The 15,961-nt window shown below is 34.8% G+C and overlaps 1 protein-coding gene across 1 annotated transcript in view; it reads left to right on the forward strand.

Annotated features, from left to right (window-relative positions):
- The first annotated feature begins 11,825 nt into the window (after positions 1–11,825).
- Positions 11,826–15,961, forward strand: part of LOC142335116 (conserved oligomeric Golgi complex subunit 1-like) — a 28,213-nt gene continuing 24,077 nt past the window's right edge. Inside the window, exons 1-5 of the mRNA XM_075383475.1 lie at positions 11,826–12,200; positions 12,680–12,746; positions 13,199–13,411; positions 13,860–14,648; positions 15,293–15,424. Coding sequence (XP_075239590.1) covers positions 11,887–12,200; positions 12,680–12,746; positions 13,199–13,411; positions 13,860–14,648; positions 15,293–15,424 — 1,515 coding nt within the window. The 5' untranslated portion in view covers positions 11,826–11,886. The remainder of the gene's footprint in view (positions 12,201–12,679; positions 12,747–13,198; positions 13,412–13,859; positions 14,649–15,292; positions 15,425–15,961) is intronic.

The raw sequence follows: 15,961 nt of genomic DNA on the forward strand, positions 1-15,961 counted from the left end.
TTTTGTTTGAACTTTGATGTCTACAAAGGTTGTAATGGGCAAATTTAGATCTATGCCTGTTGATAAACGGCCTCAATGAGTTATTAATAGCCGCGAAGCGATAGCGGCTATTATTGGGGGGACATTGTGTTTTTTTTAATTCGTCGTCTCCATCGATGATTCTTGCGACCTAAATTCTTGGAATTGAGTTTCTCAATTTCATTGATTAATAGCCGCCCTCATCTTCTCAGCCGGCTATTATAGCGCTCCTATTTTTTTTACAATTCAAAGAATTTGAATTGTATTGGGGCGCTGTCTTTTTTTACGACTCGAAGAGGAGTATTGGAGAAGTCCTTTTTTTTAATCACTTTAGTTGGAGTGAATTTTGAAGCAGGAAATGAAACGCGTGAAAAATTTTAGAGTGGTTTGGGTGCTGAACAAAAGTGAAGAGGGGAGCGAAAAGAGAGTGGTTTTTTGTTCATGCCGCTGTTTTTGATAGAGCGAGAAATTGATGTGTGAAAAAATTTCCTCTGAGCGAGCGAAATTTTTTTGTTCACGTGCGGCTTTTAAAAGCAGTTTTTTGCAATTTTTCTTGTTTACGAGGTTTGATTATGATATTGTATTGGATTTGGGCTCGTTCTGATAGGAATTGAAGGTTTCAAGTAGTTAATTTGAGTTTTATGCAAATTTTGAGGTTTTTGATCAGTTTTGCTGATTTTTCGACGAAATTTAATGTAATTTGGCCTTTTGTTTTGTTTTACTGCTTTAAGTGCAATTTGCATAGAAGCTCGTTACTCAAAGATCATCAGGGATACAAATTGATTAAAATTTTGTTGTTATAAATCATTTTTTCTGAAGAAAAATGACAGAAAAATTAGGAATTTTTTAACCACTTTTTCAAATTTTTTTGCTTTTTTTCGTTTTTTTTTCAATGATAGACAACTTCTTTAGCTTGTTACGACTTGCCCATTTTTTCGCGAGCATTTCCTTGCTCTATTTGCTCTAAGTATTTTTATTTGGCTGTATTTTTTCTTGTAAAATTTAAAAAAAAACACCTTACTTTTTCTCGTTTTTTATTTGTTCAATTTGGTTTTAAATGTCTTTTCTATTCTTCCTCAACCTTTGATAGGATTTGGGGAGTTTTCTAGTGGAAGTCAGTTGTTGAAGCTTTTTTGGATGTCTCTCGTTTTGATTGATAATAGTTTCGAGTTGTTTTTGTTAAAGAAAATCGAGTAAATCAGAGCAAATGTTGGCCACTTTTTGTCTTTTTCTAGGTTTATTGCATATTTCATCCAATTTTATGTTTCTTGTTGGTAACTTTTTCCCAATAAAGAGCATTTTTGTAGGTGCCGATACTATGAATTTGCACTTGAAGGCTTAGCAGGGCAGTTTTCATTTAAACAAATTATACAAATCTCTAATTCGTTAAAGAGTTTTTCTTTGTCTTTTTTAGTATGATGTTTAACGTTTCTCTGCAGGTACTAGGTGGGCGGCTGATCTAGCCAAATATATAACTAATTGATCGCTATGAGTTATGGATGGGAAGCTGCATGTTATCTTTTTGTAGAGGATTTTGTTTGGATTTTCTGAGAATATTATTTTTTGATTTGGTCCTTTGTCAAGTTTCCAGTTCTCCAGTCTTTTCTTTGTGTCTTTGTGAATTGGTTACACTGTCAGTCGATTAATAATATGCTGGTGATGAATCTGATTAGTGAGAATAGTCAGATTTCTACTTCGAGTCGTTTCCGGAATTTTTCCGGCTATGTTTTTTTTTTAAGATTTGTTCACACATTTTCATGATTTCATTGTTCATCATTTTCAAGTCAAATTGGAGTAGTGATTTTGGTCACACCGAAACAGGAAATGGAGCGAAAAAGCGAGTGGTTTTGCGGCGTGAATTTTTTTCGCTCTAATTTTAAAGTAGAGTGAGAAAATGGTGTTTGAACAAAAATTCGATTTCTCGGTAGTGGTTTTTTGTTCACATGCGGCAATTCCACTCTGATTTTCTGTTTTTTCAATTTTTTGGATCGGATTTTTCTCTAAATGGTTTTCCCAATCCATTCACAGCTCATTCTAGGCCTAGTTTTTTGTTTGAATCGAATTTTCATTTCTCGCTAGTGGTTTTTTGTTCACATGCGGCATTTTGACATTGATTTTCTGTTTTTTTTCCTGTTTTTTTATCTTATTTTTTTAAATGGTTTTCTCAATTCACTCATAGTCCATTCTTGGTCTAGTTTTTCTGTTTAGTCAATGAAAATTCTTTGAATTGTACGTCAGGACTTGTCCTGCTATGTTTTTTTACTTCGTCGAATGAAAAAATGTTTCGCTTTACCTCATTTTGCCGCCTTTTCAACATTTTGCGTGAAATCTTTTTGACTTCTCTAGGCTAGTTTCTCTCTTCTTTCATTCTGCTAAAAGTGATTTTGAACATCAGTTGCTCAGCAAAGCAATTCAAAATGAACAGAGTTAGTACAAAAATGGATGTCAGAAATAGAAACGGGATAAACCCATAAAGCCCAATTTTAGATGCCCGCTATTTGAACGTCGTTCCTATAAGTCTTATTTACCATCTCTAATGCTTATTGTTATTGATATTAGCCCCTATAGCCTCTCACTAAGCAGCAGAAGTATGTTCAATTACGAAATGCCATCAAAATAAATCGGACTTAAAAAAGGTTTTTGTACAAAAATCTTTTTTTTTTCAATATCTTCTGTTATTTCAATCCCAATCATGCTTATTGGAATCAACGGCGGCTATTTTCCGGCAATCTGCTGGTTATGTTTTCTACTGCTGTGTGGTTAAAATTTGTGTGCGTGACTTCATCTGTTCTGCATGTTCTGCTTTTAGGTCAGTTGCGTCACTTACCTCACTAAAAAATGACTTCTGAACTCGCTTAATGAACTTTGAATTTTATGCACATTTACTAGTTAAAGGTCAATAGTGTGCATCTAAGTTGTGCCAAACGTATATGCCCTATTTCTTGAGCTTTAGAGTCTTGAGTTTTTGATTTCAAATTTTAATTTTGAGAAAGCTCTATTAGGGCTTTTTCCTAATAGAGCGTGTGCGTCTCATAAAAGTGACAGTCCGAATCTAACCCAAAAGTCTAGTGGCCTGATCTTATTTCTTTAGTTGTTTCAACTCCATGGAAGGCCACAAGCGTCTATCGCGGCTATTTTCCGGCAATCTGCCGGCTGTGTTTGAGAACGGCCATTGGTTCAATCATGAGGAGGAAATTAAAGATTTAGAAGGATTAAGCACTGACCGACGGCATTATGATAGCGCCCATTTTACCTAAAGCCATTGGATGACACTTGGGCTTTACGTCCACCTTTAATGGTAGAAAATTAAATTCTTTATCGCTTGTGAATAGTTGACTCAATTACGGCTTTTCGGGTGAACTTATTTTACAAAATTTGATTTTTGCGTTATGCATCGCTCTCTCATAGTTAAGGTTTTTATGCCTTCCCTCTGTTTGTTACGCACCCCCTCTAAGAAAATCTTTGCATTCTGAAGAGAATGTTTTTTCGTTTTTAAGACAGAAATAAGATTTTCTGCGGTTTTGCTTTTTCGTTAAGTCTGTCGCGATGATGCTGTCTTTGATTCTGGCAATGATCAATAGTAATAGGCTTTTTTCAACGTTCTGAATTCGAAATTATCTTGTTTTGGTTCAAGTCGTCTCAATATGTAAATTTTAGACAAATCATTTTGTTTGAGACAGTGCTATTTTCTTAGTTTGTGTATTTTTTTTTCGAATCCCTATCAAATGCAGAAAGATATCTACCTCTCAGCATTTTTCAAATTAAGCTCATAAAGACGCATAAAGCTTAAAATGCTTAATCACGCTGTCAACATTTATGATACTTAATTTTTAAATAAGTTGAAGAGTTTCGTGAGCAAGTGTCAAAACTTAACATCATTAATTGATATTTAACTTTTTTGAAATTTTGCTGGCTTTACTTTTTCCAATTGTTTAAATTTGACAGTTTTGTATATTAAATTGAAGGCTTAAAAACGGGAATATTTGTGGAGGTATTTACTGAATTATTTTTCGGAAGGATATCGAGCTGGTTGGCTGTTTTTTTTCTGAATCAATAAAACTTTAACTGTTAAAAGTTTGCACAAAGAGATGAAAGGTTAGCTTTTCCGCCCCGTTTAGAAGGGAGATGAATTATATACTCAAATTGTTTTTTTTCTTTTTGTGCACTGAATGTTGGCGGATCGATTTATTCATCATAGCGAATCATTAAAAAGCGCTTGAAGTGTAGAATTTGAAATTGAAAATTTTTGATTTTACTTTTATTTGAGGACTTATTTTTTACCAGACATCTAAATTAATAATATAACGGAATTATTAGTGTACATGCCTTCAGAATGATCAGGAATAGATGTTGAATTAATCAAAATTATTTAAATCTTCTTGTTAATGATTAATGTTACCCCTAAGCTCTTCGTTTCTCTATATCTAAAAACAAAACCTGAATGATCCTAATGGTCTATCTAATCTTCTTTGCATGAATTGTATCTAAATTTTGATGAAAATGTAGAGCAACTTGTCGTTTATCTCGACTTCTGTAAAGCGTCGACTTCTGTTGGTCAACCCTATCTGCTCGTGAGCTGACAAACTTTGATTTTGACGAGAATTTTGTGGTTCTTATTTCCTCTTATCTTAAAGATAGGAATGAAAAAGTTAAAATCGATAACTTTCTGTCGAATTGCTTACCTGTCTCGTGGTGTGCCGCAAGGCAGTGTTTCGGGACCTATTCTTTATTTTAGTTACATTGATAACATGCCTGAAGTTCCCAAGTGTTCAAAATTGTTCTGTTTTTCCGACAATGCCAAACTTGTATGCCAAAAGGATTCTTGCGTGCAATCTGTTCAACTTGATCTTTGTGCTCTTAGGTTATGGTTCTATTGTAACTCACTTTCTTTCAAAAATCAGAAGTGTGTCTACCTACATTTCAACAGGACATCCGCCGATGCCTTGTTTATCGGAAACGACGAATTATCTTAGATCGAGCATGTCAGCGACCTGGGTGTTGAAGTATCTAGTTCTTGCAAGTGGGGAGCTCATTTTACGATCAAATTTGTCTAAGTTCGTAGAGCTCTGTTATTTTTAGCGTAGTGTGCCTCCAAATCCTTCCTCTGGAGTTAAGTTCAATCTATACAAAGCATATGTTATCTGTGTTATTGTACGGTTATTCTGCTTGATAACCTGATATCTGTGAACTTCGGAAGCTTGAGAATTTGAATTATCATGGAATTCGCTGGTGTTTCGGTTGTGATAATTGTGAAAATTTTTTACAGAAGTCTCATTTGTTGCCGATCAGTTATCAACTCATTGAACTTGATCTTCAGTCTTTTCTGGCAATAGTGAATGAAAAGAACTGCATTGGTTTCTATGATCAACTCATTGAACGTGATCTTCAGTCTTTTCTGGCAATAGTGAATGAAAAGAACTGCATTGGTTTCTATGATTACTTCAAAATTGAAAAAATCCTGTAAATTACGAGCGCAGAATCTGGAACGACTAGTCCCAACGAGATCGAGAAAACATTTCACCGAAAAATCTTTTTTCGTGTTGGGGGACTAGTAAACGACGCTGCCGATCTCTTAAATATCAGTATCATTTTCTTCGAGTCAAAACTTTCCGACAAACCCCAATTCACAACCTGCTGCTAGACTTTGCGCGATCTAAATATGACATTTGTGTAACATGCACTTGATATCTAAAATGTAGATGTAACTTTAATATAGCTTAATTCTTTACTTTTACAGTGAATTGTAGCTTTTTTAAAAATTTTGCATACAGCACCTGATTATTGTATTATTTGTTTTACTGTACATCCTGTCAAAGGTAATTCAAGCCGTGTTGACTTTGCTCGAACTCTGTTAAAGTTCTGTTGCGAAGAGTTTGTTACCTGTCGCTCTTACATTTAAAGGTATTGTATGATCTTCGAAATCAATGATTTTTGATTCTGCTTTAGCATACTTTAGCGTTCTTATCAGCTCATTCGTCCGTTTGTTCTGTTTCAACTGTAGGTGGTTTGCACATTTTCTAAAGGTTTTGATGTTATCCTCTAGTATAAGTCTGTGTGAAGTTTCAACAGACTAGACTTCCAAATAATTAAATCAACTAGTATTCTGTAAGATTTGAGTAGAGTATCACGGCAATGATCAAACTTACGACGCATATAACGCACTTTAATGTCCCAGTTAATCTGTCGATTTATAGGCTGTGTTTTTTGCTGAGAATGTGTGCCAAAAAACCGCACTGAACGATAAATGAGACTGGACAAAAGATTTGAAAACACGAAGACTACATCCAAAAGTAACAGACTTTTTACAACCATTTATCTTAACCATTTATCTTAAAACATCCTTCAGATGTACCTCAAATGACAATTTTGGGTCAAGGTGTATCCATAAATAACGACAAATTTCAGAAGATATTATTAATTTACATTTAAATTTAAATGCTGGCTCTACTTCATCTCTGGAAGAAATTTAAAGTAGCCCTATTTTATCAGCATTCAAAGTCAGTTGATTTTCTTTCAAATACCTGTCTGTGCTATTGAATATTTCCAATTTTTGTTGCAATTTCTTCTGGTTCATAACGACATAAAATACTAGTATCTTCTGCAAGTTGTACAAGCTCAGTCACCTTCAGTTTTTTCCGAGAAATCGTTAACGTATAAAAGAAAAAATACAGGTCCGAAAATTCTACTTTTGTTGACGTCCCGGAGCTCATTTAAGTACTCAATTTGTGCGAAAATGGAGAGCATGCTTATTCAAGGTATAAAAAATTGCAATGTTTTTTTTGCATTTTCAATGTTAAATACTATCTCAGAGATAAACAATACGGCATCTGTTGACATTTTTTTGTATTGGAATCCCAATTGCTTTTTATTCAGCAGATTGTTTTTATTAATGTAATGCATCATTCGGATATGGACAAGCTTTTCAAATTGTTTAGCCAAAGTTGGTATGACTGAAATTGGTCGATGGTTGCTCATTTGTGTGGTCGGTCCTTTTTTATGAATTGGTGTGACTTGTGCAGGTTTCAGAACACTTGGAAAACCACTGTATTGAATACAATCTTTTATATTTAGTTGCAGATGAGCCCCAAATGCGTATTTTCCTGTCTTTAAAGCCCATTCATGGAAAAATCCTGGACCCGTTGATTTACCGTTGTCCATACTGTCGATGGTTTTGTAGACTTGTTTTAAAGTCAATACTCTGAATTGAATTTTTGAGAATAGTGCTCAAACTTGAGAATCACCCGATTATTTGCCCCTTTCTTTAAAAGTTTTAATAAATGCACTGCAGATTGTTTTTTGTCTGGTCTTGACTTCATCTGCTTCAATATCAGACATAATACTTTTGTTGTGGTTTCCTGATTTTTGTTGTTGAAATTCCCTTCTGTTTCGCTGTTTAACATTGCCTAAAAACTCAGAAGAGTGTTTCTGTTTTCCAAGGTAGGGCATTTTTTGAACTCGCTGAAAGTACCGTAATTCTGAGAAAGATTGTATTGATTGTACAAATGATGCTTTTCTGCTATTAATTTTTTCGTTCGATATCCATCGGTTAGCACTTTTTCTTTTTCATGGAAGAATTAAGATCTGCATAATTGCATGTTGATCAACTATACTTTTAAAAAATTCGTTAATTTCTGTTAACAATTCAGCACAATATTCGAGTTGATACATAGATTGTCAATCCGCAATTCCCAGGTTCTTAAAGTCCTAATGACTGTAAGTGATTTTTGTGCATATTTGTCAGAGAAAGTGTACGGCTAATTTTTTTTAAAAAAAACTCATCTCATTTAAAAAACAATTTTGAAACCGAGGTGTGAAGTTTGTTTGAACTTAAAGTTATCGAGGTTTCAAGATTGTTTGCATATTTGATGGTGATCTTAATTTGTTCTGTTCAATTTTACATTTTTTTGTTTTAAAATTATAATTTAAAATTGTTTCTGCGATAAACTGTGGACCAGTTTTGTGTTCCTTAAAGACGAGCAACGCTTGAAAGGCTAGTTTTTTGAATTGCTTATTTTTGGTTTTTAAGAGAAGTAACTTCTCTTATTAGGATAAGGACAAGCTTCTTAAAAGCGTCCTAAAAGACGCAACGTTTGAAAGGCTAGTTTTTAAAATTGTTATTTTGGTTTTTTCAAGAGAAGTCACTTCTCTTACAAGGATAAGGACAAGCTTCTCAGTCAGTTTAGCGAAAGTTGTTACGACCGAAATTGGTCGACGGTTGCTCATTTTTATGGTTGATCCTTTTTTTATGAATTAGTGTGATATGTTTAGGTTTTAGAATACTTGGAAAATCACTTTATTGAGTACAATCATTTAAAGGTAGTTGCAGTTGAGCCCCAAGTGCATATTTCCTTTCTTTAAGGCCCATTCATGGAAAAATCCTGGAGCCGTTGATCTACCGTTGTACAAACTGTCAATGGTTTTGTAGACTTGTTTTAAAGTCAATACACTAAATTGAATTTTTGAGAATAGTGCTCAAACTTAAGAATCACCTGATTATTTGCCCCTTTCTTTAAAAGTTTTAATAAATGCACTGCAGATTGTTTTTTGTCTGGTCTTGACTTCATCTGCTTCAATATCAGACATAATACTTTTGTTGTGGATTCCTGATTTTTATTGTTGAAATTTCATTACTGTTTCGTTGTTTTACATTGCTGAACAAACGCAGCAGAGCATTTCTGTTTACTAAGTTAGGGCGTTTTTGAACTCGTTGAAAGTACCGTAAATTCGAGAAAGATTATATTGATTGTGCAAATGATGTTTTTCTATTAATTTTTTCGTTCGATTTCATTTCATTTTTTATTTCATGGAAGAATTAAGATCTTTCTACGTGCATGTTGATCAAGCGTGCTTTTAAAAATTTCATTAAATTTTGTTAACTTTTCGTCACAATTTCCCGGTTGATACATAGATCGCCAATCCGCAATTCCCAGTTTTTAAAACTCCTAATGTAAATGATCTTTGTGCAATTTTGTCAGAAAAAAAGGTACGGCTAGATTTAAAAAAAAACAAATTATTATCAAAACAAATGTGAAACCGAGGTCTGAGCTTTGTTTGAACTTTAAGTTATCGAGGTTTCAAATTTGTTTTCATGTTTGAATGTGATTTTGTTTTGTGTTCAATTTTACCTTTTTTGTTTTAAAATATTAATTAAAAATGGTTTCTGCGATAAAATATGGACCAATTTTTGTTCCTAAAAGACGGGCAACGTTTGAAAGGCTAGTTCTTTAAATTGTTATTTTGGTTTTTTCAAGAGAAGTCACTTCTCGTATCCAGGTTCCATTAATGACAAACCCCATTTACGATCAAATGAGGCCATAAAGGAATCAACGCTCATGGTTTGTATGACTTCGAAACTGTTTTCGTGATTTTAAATGAACTTTTTGCTCGCAATTGTTGTAGTGCTATGGCGTACTCTGGTGAATTGAAGGTGCAATTAATTTGTGTCCTAAAAAGTTCTAGGTGAACCTTTTTAATGCTTTGAATGCCCTTCTATTGGCTATTAAGACTTTGAAAATGTTTTTTGAAAAAAAATTGAACGTTACCCGCTTTTTAAACTCTTGAACGTCCAACTATTGACAATTAATTGACTCGGCAATTTGTCTGGTTAGGTAGTGAAAGGCAACGTGTTAATTGCTTTCCTTTGAAAGCTATTGGTTTACCGGTTCCAATACCACGAGTTGGCATTAATTTTTAGTTTTTTATAAGTCCATTTTTGTTGATATTTTGAAGTCACAATTTTATAATACTGAGATATCATTGGCGTTGAAAGAATTTATTTAACAAAAGGGTTTGTGATCAACTTTGACACTTCGCATTTTTTAATTTCTGGTTTTTGCATGTAATTGTTGTTCTTTGTTGTCGTAAAATTTTTTCTGACATGAGACAGGCCTCAATAGTCTACTTTTATGTTGTTACTTTTATGGAACTTATTCAAGGCCATCAGTTTATAGCTAATGCTTTTGATGATTTGATTTTCATTTTTCAGGTTTTTTAAACTTTTCTTTTTGTTCTTTTTGTCATTTTTGAACTTAATCTCATCAACAAGAGGTACCATCCACTTACTGGCGGTTTAATTTTCAACTTTTTTATTGGTTTTATGTTACAACCAATGTTTTATTCCTTGGACACCATGTGTTTTCTTAAAAGTTTCGTGAGTGATTGATTTTGTGCTTCTTTTTGTTGTCCTTTAATGGTAATCGCGTCAATAACAAGTCACGTCGATTTTCAAATGAGACCTTGGTGGACGTATATATTTCTTTGCAGAATTAATGCAAGAAATAATTGATTTTATATATAATCAGATAATATTTGCGCTCAATGGCTTCAATACTTTGTGTTTTCGTATATTGTTTGTAAATTTGTCTCCTTCTGTATCTGTTGTTATTTTGCAGTCTTGTCCTTTGAGGTATTTTGCTCGTAATATTTTTTTCTTTTTGTGTGTTTAGTCTTTTATTGTCTTGTAGTCTTATTAATGGCAGGCATCATAAGTTCTCTAAAACGGCATGGCATTATAAAATTCATTTGGTAGTTTTGGTTTCTAACGTTTTTATTCTCTGCATTTGTTAGATAATCAGTTCGAAAATGAGTATGAGGGTTTGGAATATTATGAGGGGTTCGGAATATAACATATGACTGGTTCTGTTGTACCCATCTGTAAATGTTAAAAAGTCGCCAGAGCAATTGCGGACAGATCCGAAGTCATATTTAACAAAAGCAAGCATTTCGCATGCATAGCATCTGCTGACAGGAAACATCAAAGCAGGAAAAGTAACTATCCTAAGTCAGATAATAAAGTTACCCAGAAGCTGAATTAATCCAAAATCGGGAAAATTCAATTACATTTTCATTTAGAACAAGTTCACGTACTAACAAAAATTCAATTGAGACCATAAAATTGTTCAGACAGTATTAGGAAATCCACCATAAGCTCATAAACTTCTCTTCGCTATGCAATAAAACTATGCAATGGACCAAAAATGGCAAAAAGTAGGCATAAAAACGCACCAAGTATTTGAGAAACATTCCAAATAGTGTAAAATTCGCATTAATTACCAAAAAGCTTCTATATGCTATCAAAACAAGCTGAATAATATTTCTTCGTAATGAATTATTTTTTAGACAACATAAAACTATTAAAACCAAATAAAGAGCTTGAGAAAGCCACACGTGATCAAAAATTTTGATACCTTAGCGAAAATTTTTTACTCAGTTTTGCGCTCTGTTTCAAAAAAAATTTTTGAACAAAGTGTTTCAAAAGAAGTTATGAACAAAGTGACCACTCTTTGTTTTGTCCACTCTTCGAATTTCTTCACCAAGTTAGCTTTTTCAAACTTTAATCACTCCCTGAACTTCCGGTTTTTTGCAGGCATCACGTTTTTTTTGTTTTTTTTCCTGGAAGATTCTGAAAGTCTGTAGATATTTCTCGAATAATAAGTTTAGCGTCAATTTATGTGTAGAACTTTGGACACAATAGATTTGAAAAGATAACCCATTTTCTAAATTTAAATTCGTTAAATTTTTAGTCAACAATTCAATTTAAAAAAAAAAGCATGTTATATTATTTCAGGTCAACCGTTGTCTTCTCATTTGTTACGCCAGTCTGTGGGCGGAATTTACTTAATAACTTCTTTGCCACATTTTTTGTCTACAAAAACTTGCTTTCCCCAATAGTTTTGATCTCAATCGGTTTGGTTATTGATGGTTACGTGTTGTACTTAGTATCATTAGTATGTTCTATAATGAGCGTTTTGTAATAGCTCAAAAGCTAGTATGTGTTACTCTTGTTTCATTTGCTTTCTTTTTCAGAAACGCTGACTCTGGTATTCCTTGTTTACGTTCGAACGCTCTCGGCTTGTAGCAATATTTTTAATGGCGCCGTCGGTAACAGCATCGCCAACTGCTGTCAAAATGAACTATAACACCAGCAACAACACTGTTGGAGGGTCACCCTCTCGGGGCTCTACTAATAGTAACATGGCGTCGCCCAACAATACCACCCAAGCTAGTGGTACTGCCGTGGGTGCGGGACAGGCGTCTGGCAGTGGAAGTGGAAGTGAACATGTTATGGAGAAGAGAGTGGAGGAACTGTTCGAGACACAGAGTGTGAGTGAGCTCAAATCGGTGGAGAGGAAATTCCACTCGGACATTGAGCGCAAGAGACAGGACCTCCGTCTTTTAGTTGGGTAAGAGTCTAATGGATCAATTGCTATGGTTTTAGTCCCCCGAGGTTATTAGAACGTGAACCTGAATACCGTCATATTTTCTCCCGCCCGTTTTGCTATTCACTCCCAGGTGAACGTGCGAATTGTTTACATAGTAACCAGAAAACGTGTTGGTTTTTTGAAACCGAAAATTTTACTTGATTTTTTTTGCTTTTGTTCTACAACACTTGAGTGACTTCTTGAGTGACTTTTTGCTCTTGACTTTTAACTGCTCGCATTCAGAATTTAAGTCTGTTGCTGAAAGTTAAAAGGGATTGTGAGCGACGACAGCATATAGCTCGTGTAGCGTAGTGTTATATGTCACCGAAGAGGTCGGGGGGTTTCGACGCCTCACTAGTGAAAAGCTGCTGCACCATAAGGTTTTCTAGCCTCGGCAAGTCGTTCGAAAGCAATTTGTCCGATGTTAGTTGGTTTATGTTTGTGTTTGGTGGCTGTTTTAGTGAGAGGTATAAGGATGTGATTGACGTGTCTGACAAGCTCACTGGAATCACAACACACTCCGCACAGGTAATCTCATTACTCTTAATCTTTTATTAGTTGGAACTATGAATGAGTTATTGCATTGGCCGCCTCGGAAAACTATTTTTGTGTATTTGAATTAATAAAAATACAATCATTTGAGATTAAAAAAAATCAGTTTGATATTTTTGATTCGTCAAATCCTGCTGTTAAATATTGAAGGTCTCTATCGGGCGGATACGTATAATTGTAGATAGATGTTCTCTAATGAATCGGGCATCAATGATGTATTGACATGAATGAACACATGCACAGAAAATTAACCGAAAAGATACCAAAATTTCACTGATGATGATTCCATAAACTCATCTCAGTCAGTCTGGCACATACATAGGAACATAAACATATCCTCCAGCTTAGTGGTCATATAACGTATAGCCCCTTCTCTCGCCATTACAGCCGTAAATATAAGTGTAGTTAGGGTGTGTCTGATTGTTCAGGTGAAGAAAAGGTTGGAGAGAATGCAAACGTTGTGTGATGACCTGAGACGCAACCAGCAGAGACAGCGACAACTCAGCACTGGTCAGAGTAGGGGAACCGGAGGAGCTACCGGGGGTATCTCTGGATCTGGCTTGTCCAGCTCCGTCTCTTCTAATACCCAATCACTCCAATTAGCATGCCAGTTGAGACTGCTGTCTCTCATGCCTGAGAATGTAAGAGATACAATAGAATAGTGATGAATAAGCCAATTGTGTTAAAGGTTAACTGGCTTTTTATCAGAGGTCAACACAAGTTAAGATTAAAGTAGATTAGGCACTTATTGTCATTAAAAATTTTAAACTGAAACCATTATTGACCGATTTTAAATACGAAGAAGGTGCAGCTGGGCCAAAATTTTCTGCTAAATTTCAAAATTTAAAATGCTCTAAAATATAAATAGCAAAACCACTCAAGAATTCTGAAACATTGTTTGATGAAGTCAAGAAATATTGCAGAATTTTTACTATCATAAGTTTGATGTAAAGTCTACTTCAGTTTTTGTCGAAGATTTTTTGGAAGGCTTGTTTCATTTGGATTGTTGAGGGCTATCGTTCAACAAGATTAGTTTTGAAATGTTAACTTTTATCTGGTCGATTACATTAATTCAGTTGTCGTTCTTAGGTGTTACTCTTTCTGGACAAATGTGAATATGTGAAAGCGGCTCATTTGGTCGAGTTCTCAAACTCCCTTCGATCTTCGCTTCTGGGGCCACTCAATGAAAATGCTGATCTCATCAAGTCCAAATTCCCAATCGTCAATCGAATTTCGACAACTCACTTCAAATCAACAGTGAGGCAGTCTTTGCAGTCGCATCTCATCAAAATGACGCAATCTTTGGTGCATGACGAATCAAAGATATTAGAACAGGGAACCGAGATTATACTGTGTTCGACTGACGACGCGAAGCTGTTTTGTGAAATAATTGAGGCATTTTCGATTTTGGACAATTGCTCCCTTCTTGAAGCCATACTTCAAACTTTGGAGATATTTAGCGATCATATTACACACATTCTTACAGACGTTGAGTCTACACAAAGTGTCTCGGATATCCTTACGATAGCTTCGAAATTGTACTACTTTGCAGTTTATTGTACTGCCCTGGCATTCGATAGTCTGACCCGCCGAAATGAAGCTGGACCTGTTTCAATTACCTTTGATGAATTGTATCCCAGCCAGGTACAACTGAAAAATTTCCTACCTGCCAACGTTACAGCGACTGCTTTCGTGCGCAAGTCACTGGTATCTGAAAATGAAGGGGAAACAGGTGATGTAAACGCAACCAAGAAATCAGTTATAGCTGCTATTGAAGATCAGTTGATGAACAAAGTCAGAAGACATGTAGAAGAACAGCTTGGATATGTGAAAAGTGTGAAATCTCTAACCAACATAAAAACGAAACTTCTCCAAATTGTAAGTTGTATCTGAATTGTGATTAACTTGAAATTTTTCAATAATAGGTGTTGAGGTAACTTCTCCCTGTTTTCGTCCCAAAAAAGGAAATTTCTGTTTTTTTAACTGTGTGCTGAAGAACACTCGTTTTGGGTTGGAAATTTTTGACGATTCTATGAGGAAATCTGAAGGTCTTTTTTGGAGCAGTCTTTTTGCAGTTTTGAAACAGTTTTTCTCATTTTCAGAATTACCTGCCTTACCTAAAGAAATGATGTGTTTTCCAGTTTGTGGTTTGTAATGTTTGCGTTTGAAGAACAGGAAAAAAAGTGTTTTCTTACTAGTTAGCAACCTATTATAAGGTTATACAGACGTGGTAATGAAAACAAAAGTTGTGACGGAGAAATAGCTGTTTCTAAAAATCTCAAACCAATGACCTTAATTCTAAGTAGTACAGCAGAGTTTTGTAGTCCAGTTATTTACGAGAACAAGAATATTTGGGATCTTGAGTAATTTTTTTGTTCGTTATAATATAATTCGAATGGTCAGCGCATTTTTTTTGCTCCTTTAGGGGCTTCTATGAATTGCATAACTTTCCGAATTTTACTTAACTTTATGATTGTATGAAGCAAAATTGCGAATGGAGTTATATTTAAGCCTATTGACAGGAGGATGGGATTGGGGTGACTGCAACGGAGGCTGTCAAAAAGCACGTGTCTCTTCTCACTGATGACGTCACGATGAAAGAATTCACTTATTGGGAACAGTTGTTTGAGCCCCTCTTCACTTCATGTGCAAAGGTTGGAATTTGATTTGCACAACCGTTTAATTACTCTCAAACAAAATTTGTGGTAATGATATTAGTGCTGCTACTCTCTTTAAAGTTTTGCTGGTTTTTAGACTACCGACTTTTCGCCTGATAGTTTTTTTGTCTAATCATAATTTTTTGCATCTAGCTTAAGTGGAGGGCATTAAGTTCTCTAAGAGACTCACGGTTTACTAGTCTCTTATTATCAGAGTATACCATTAGCGGGAACTCTTGAGGAGATATAAATCCGCGGTGTGAAGGGTGGATCTTTGCAGAGTGAAGTTTGACGTCTCCCCCTTCCTCAATTACGCTTAAGCTAGCCTCCCCCCTAAGGTGCACTGTCAGGGTTCTTAATTTACTTTTACTAATAATCGAATAATTTTGTTGCGTCTAGAATTTGAAATCCAGCACAATTTTATTCTACGTGCAATTTCGAAAAAAAAATTTTGCAATTTTATTGAAAAATTTTTTTATTGTTTCCAATCTTTGAACAACGTTTCTACATTTTAAGTGGAATAGATATATCTAT

The sequence above is a fragment of the Convolutriloba macropyga genome, chromosome 1 (assembly GCF_964194025.1).
Source record: "Convolutriloba macropyga chromosome 1, txConMacr16.3, whole genome shotgun sequence".
In the NCBI taxonomy this organism is placed as follows: Eukaryota; Metazoa; Xenacoelomorpha; order Acoela; family Convolutidae; genus Convolutriloba; species Convolutriloba macropyga.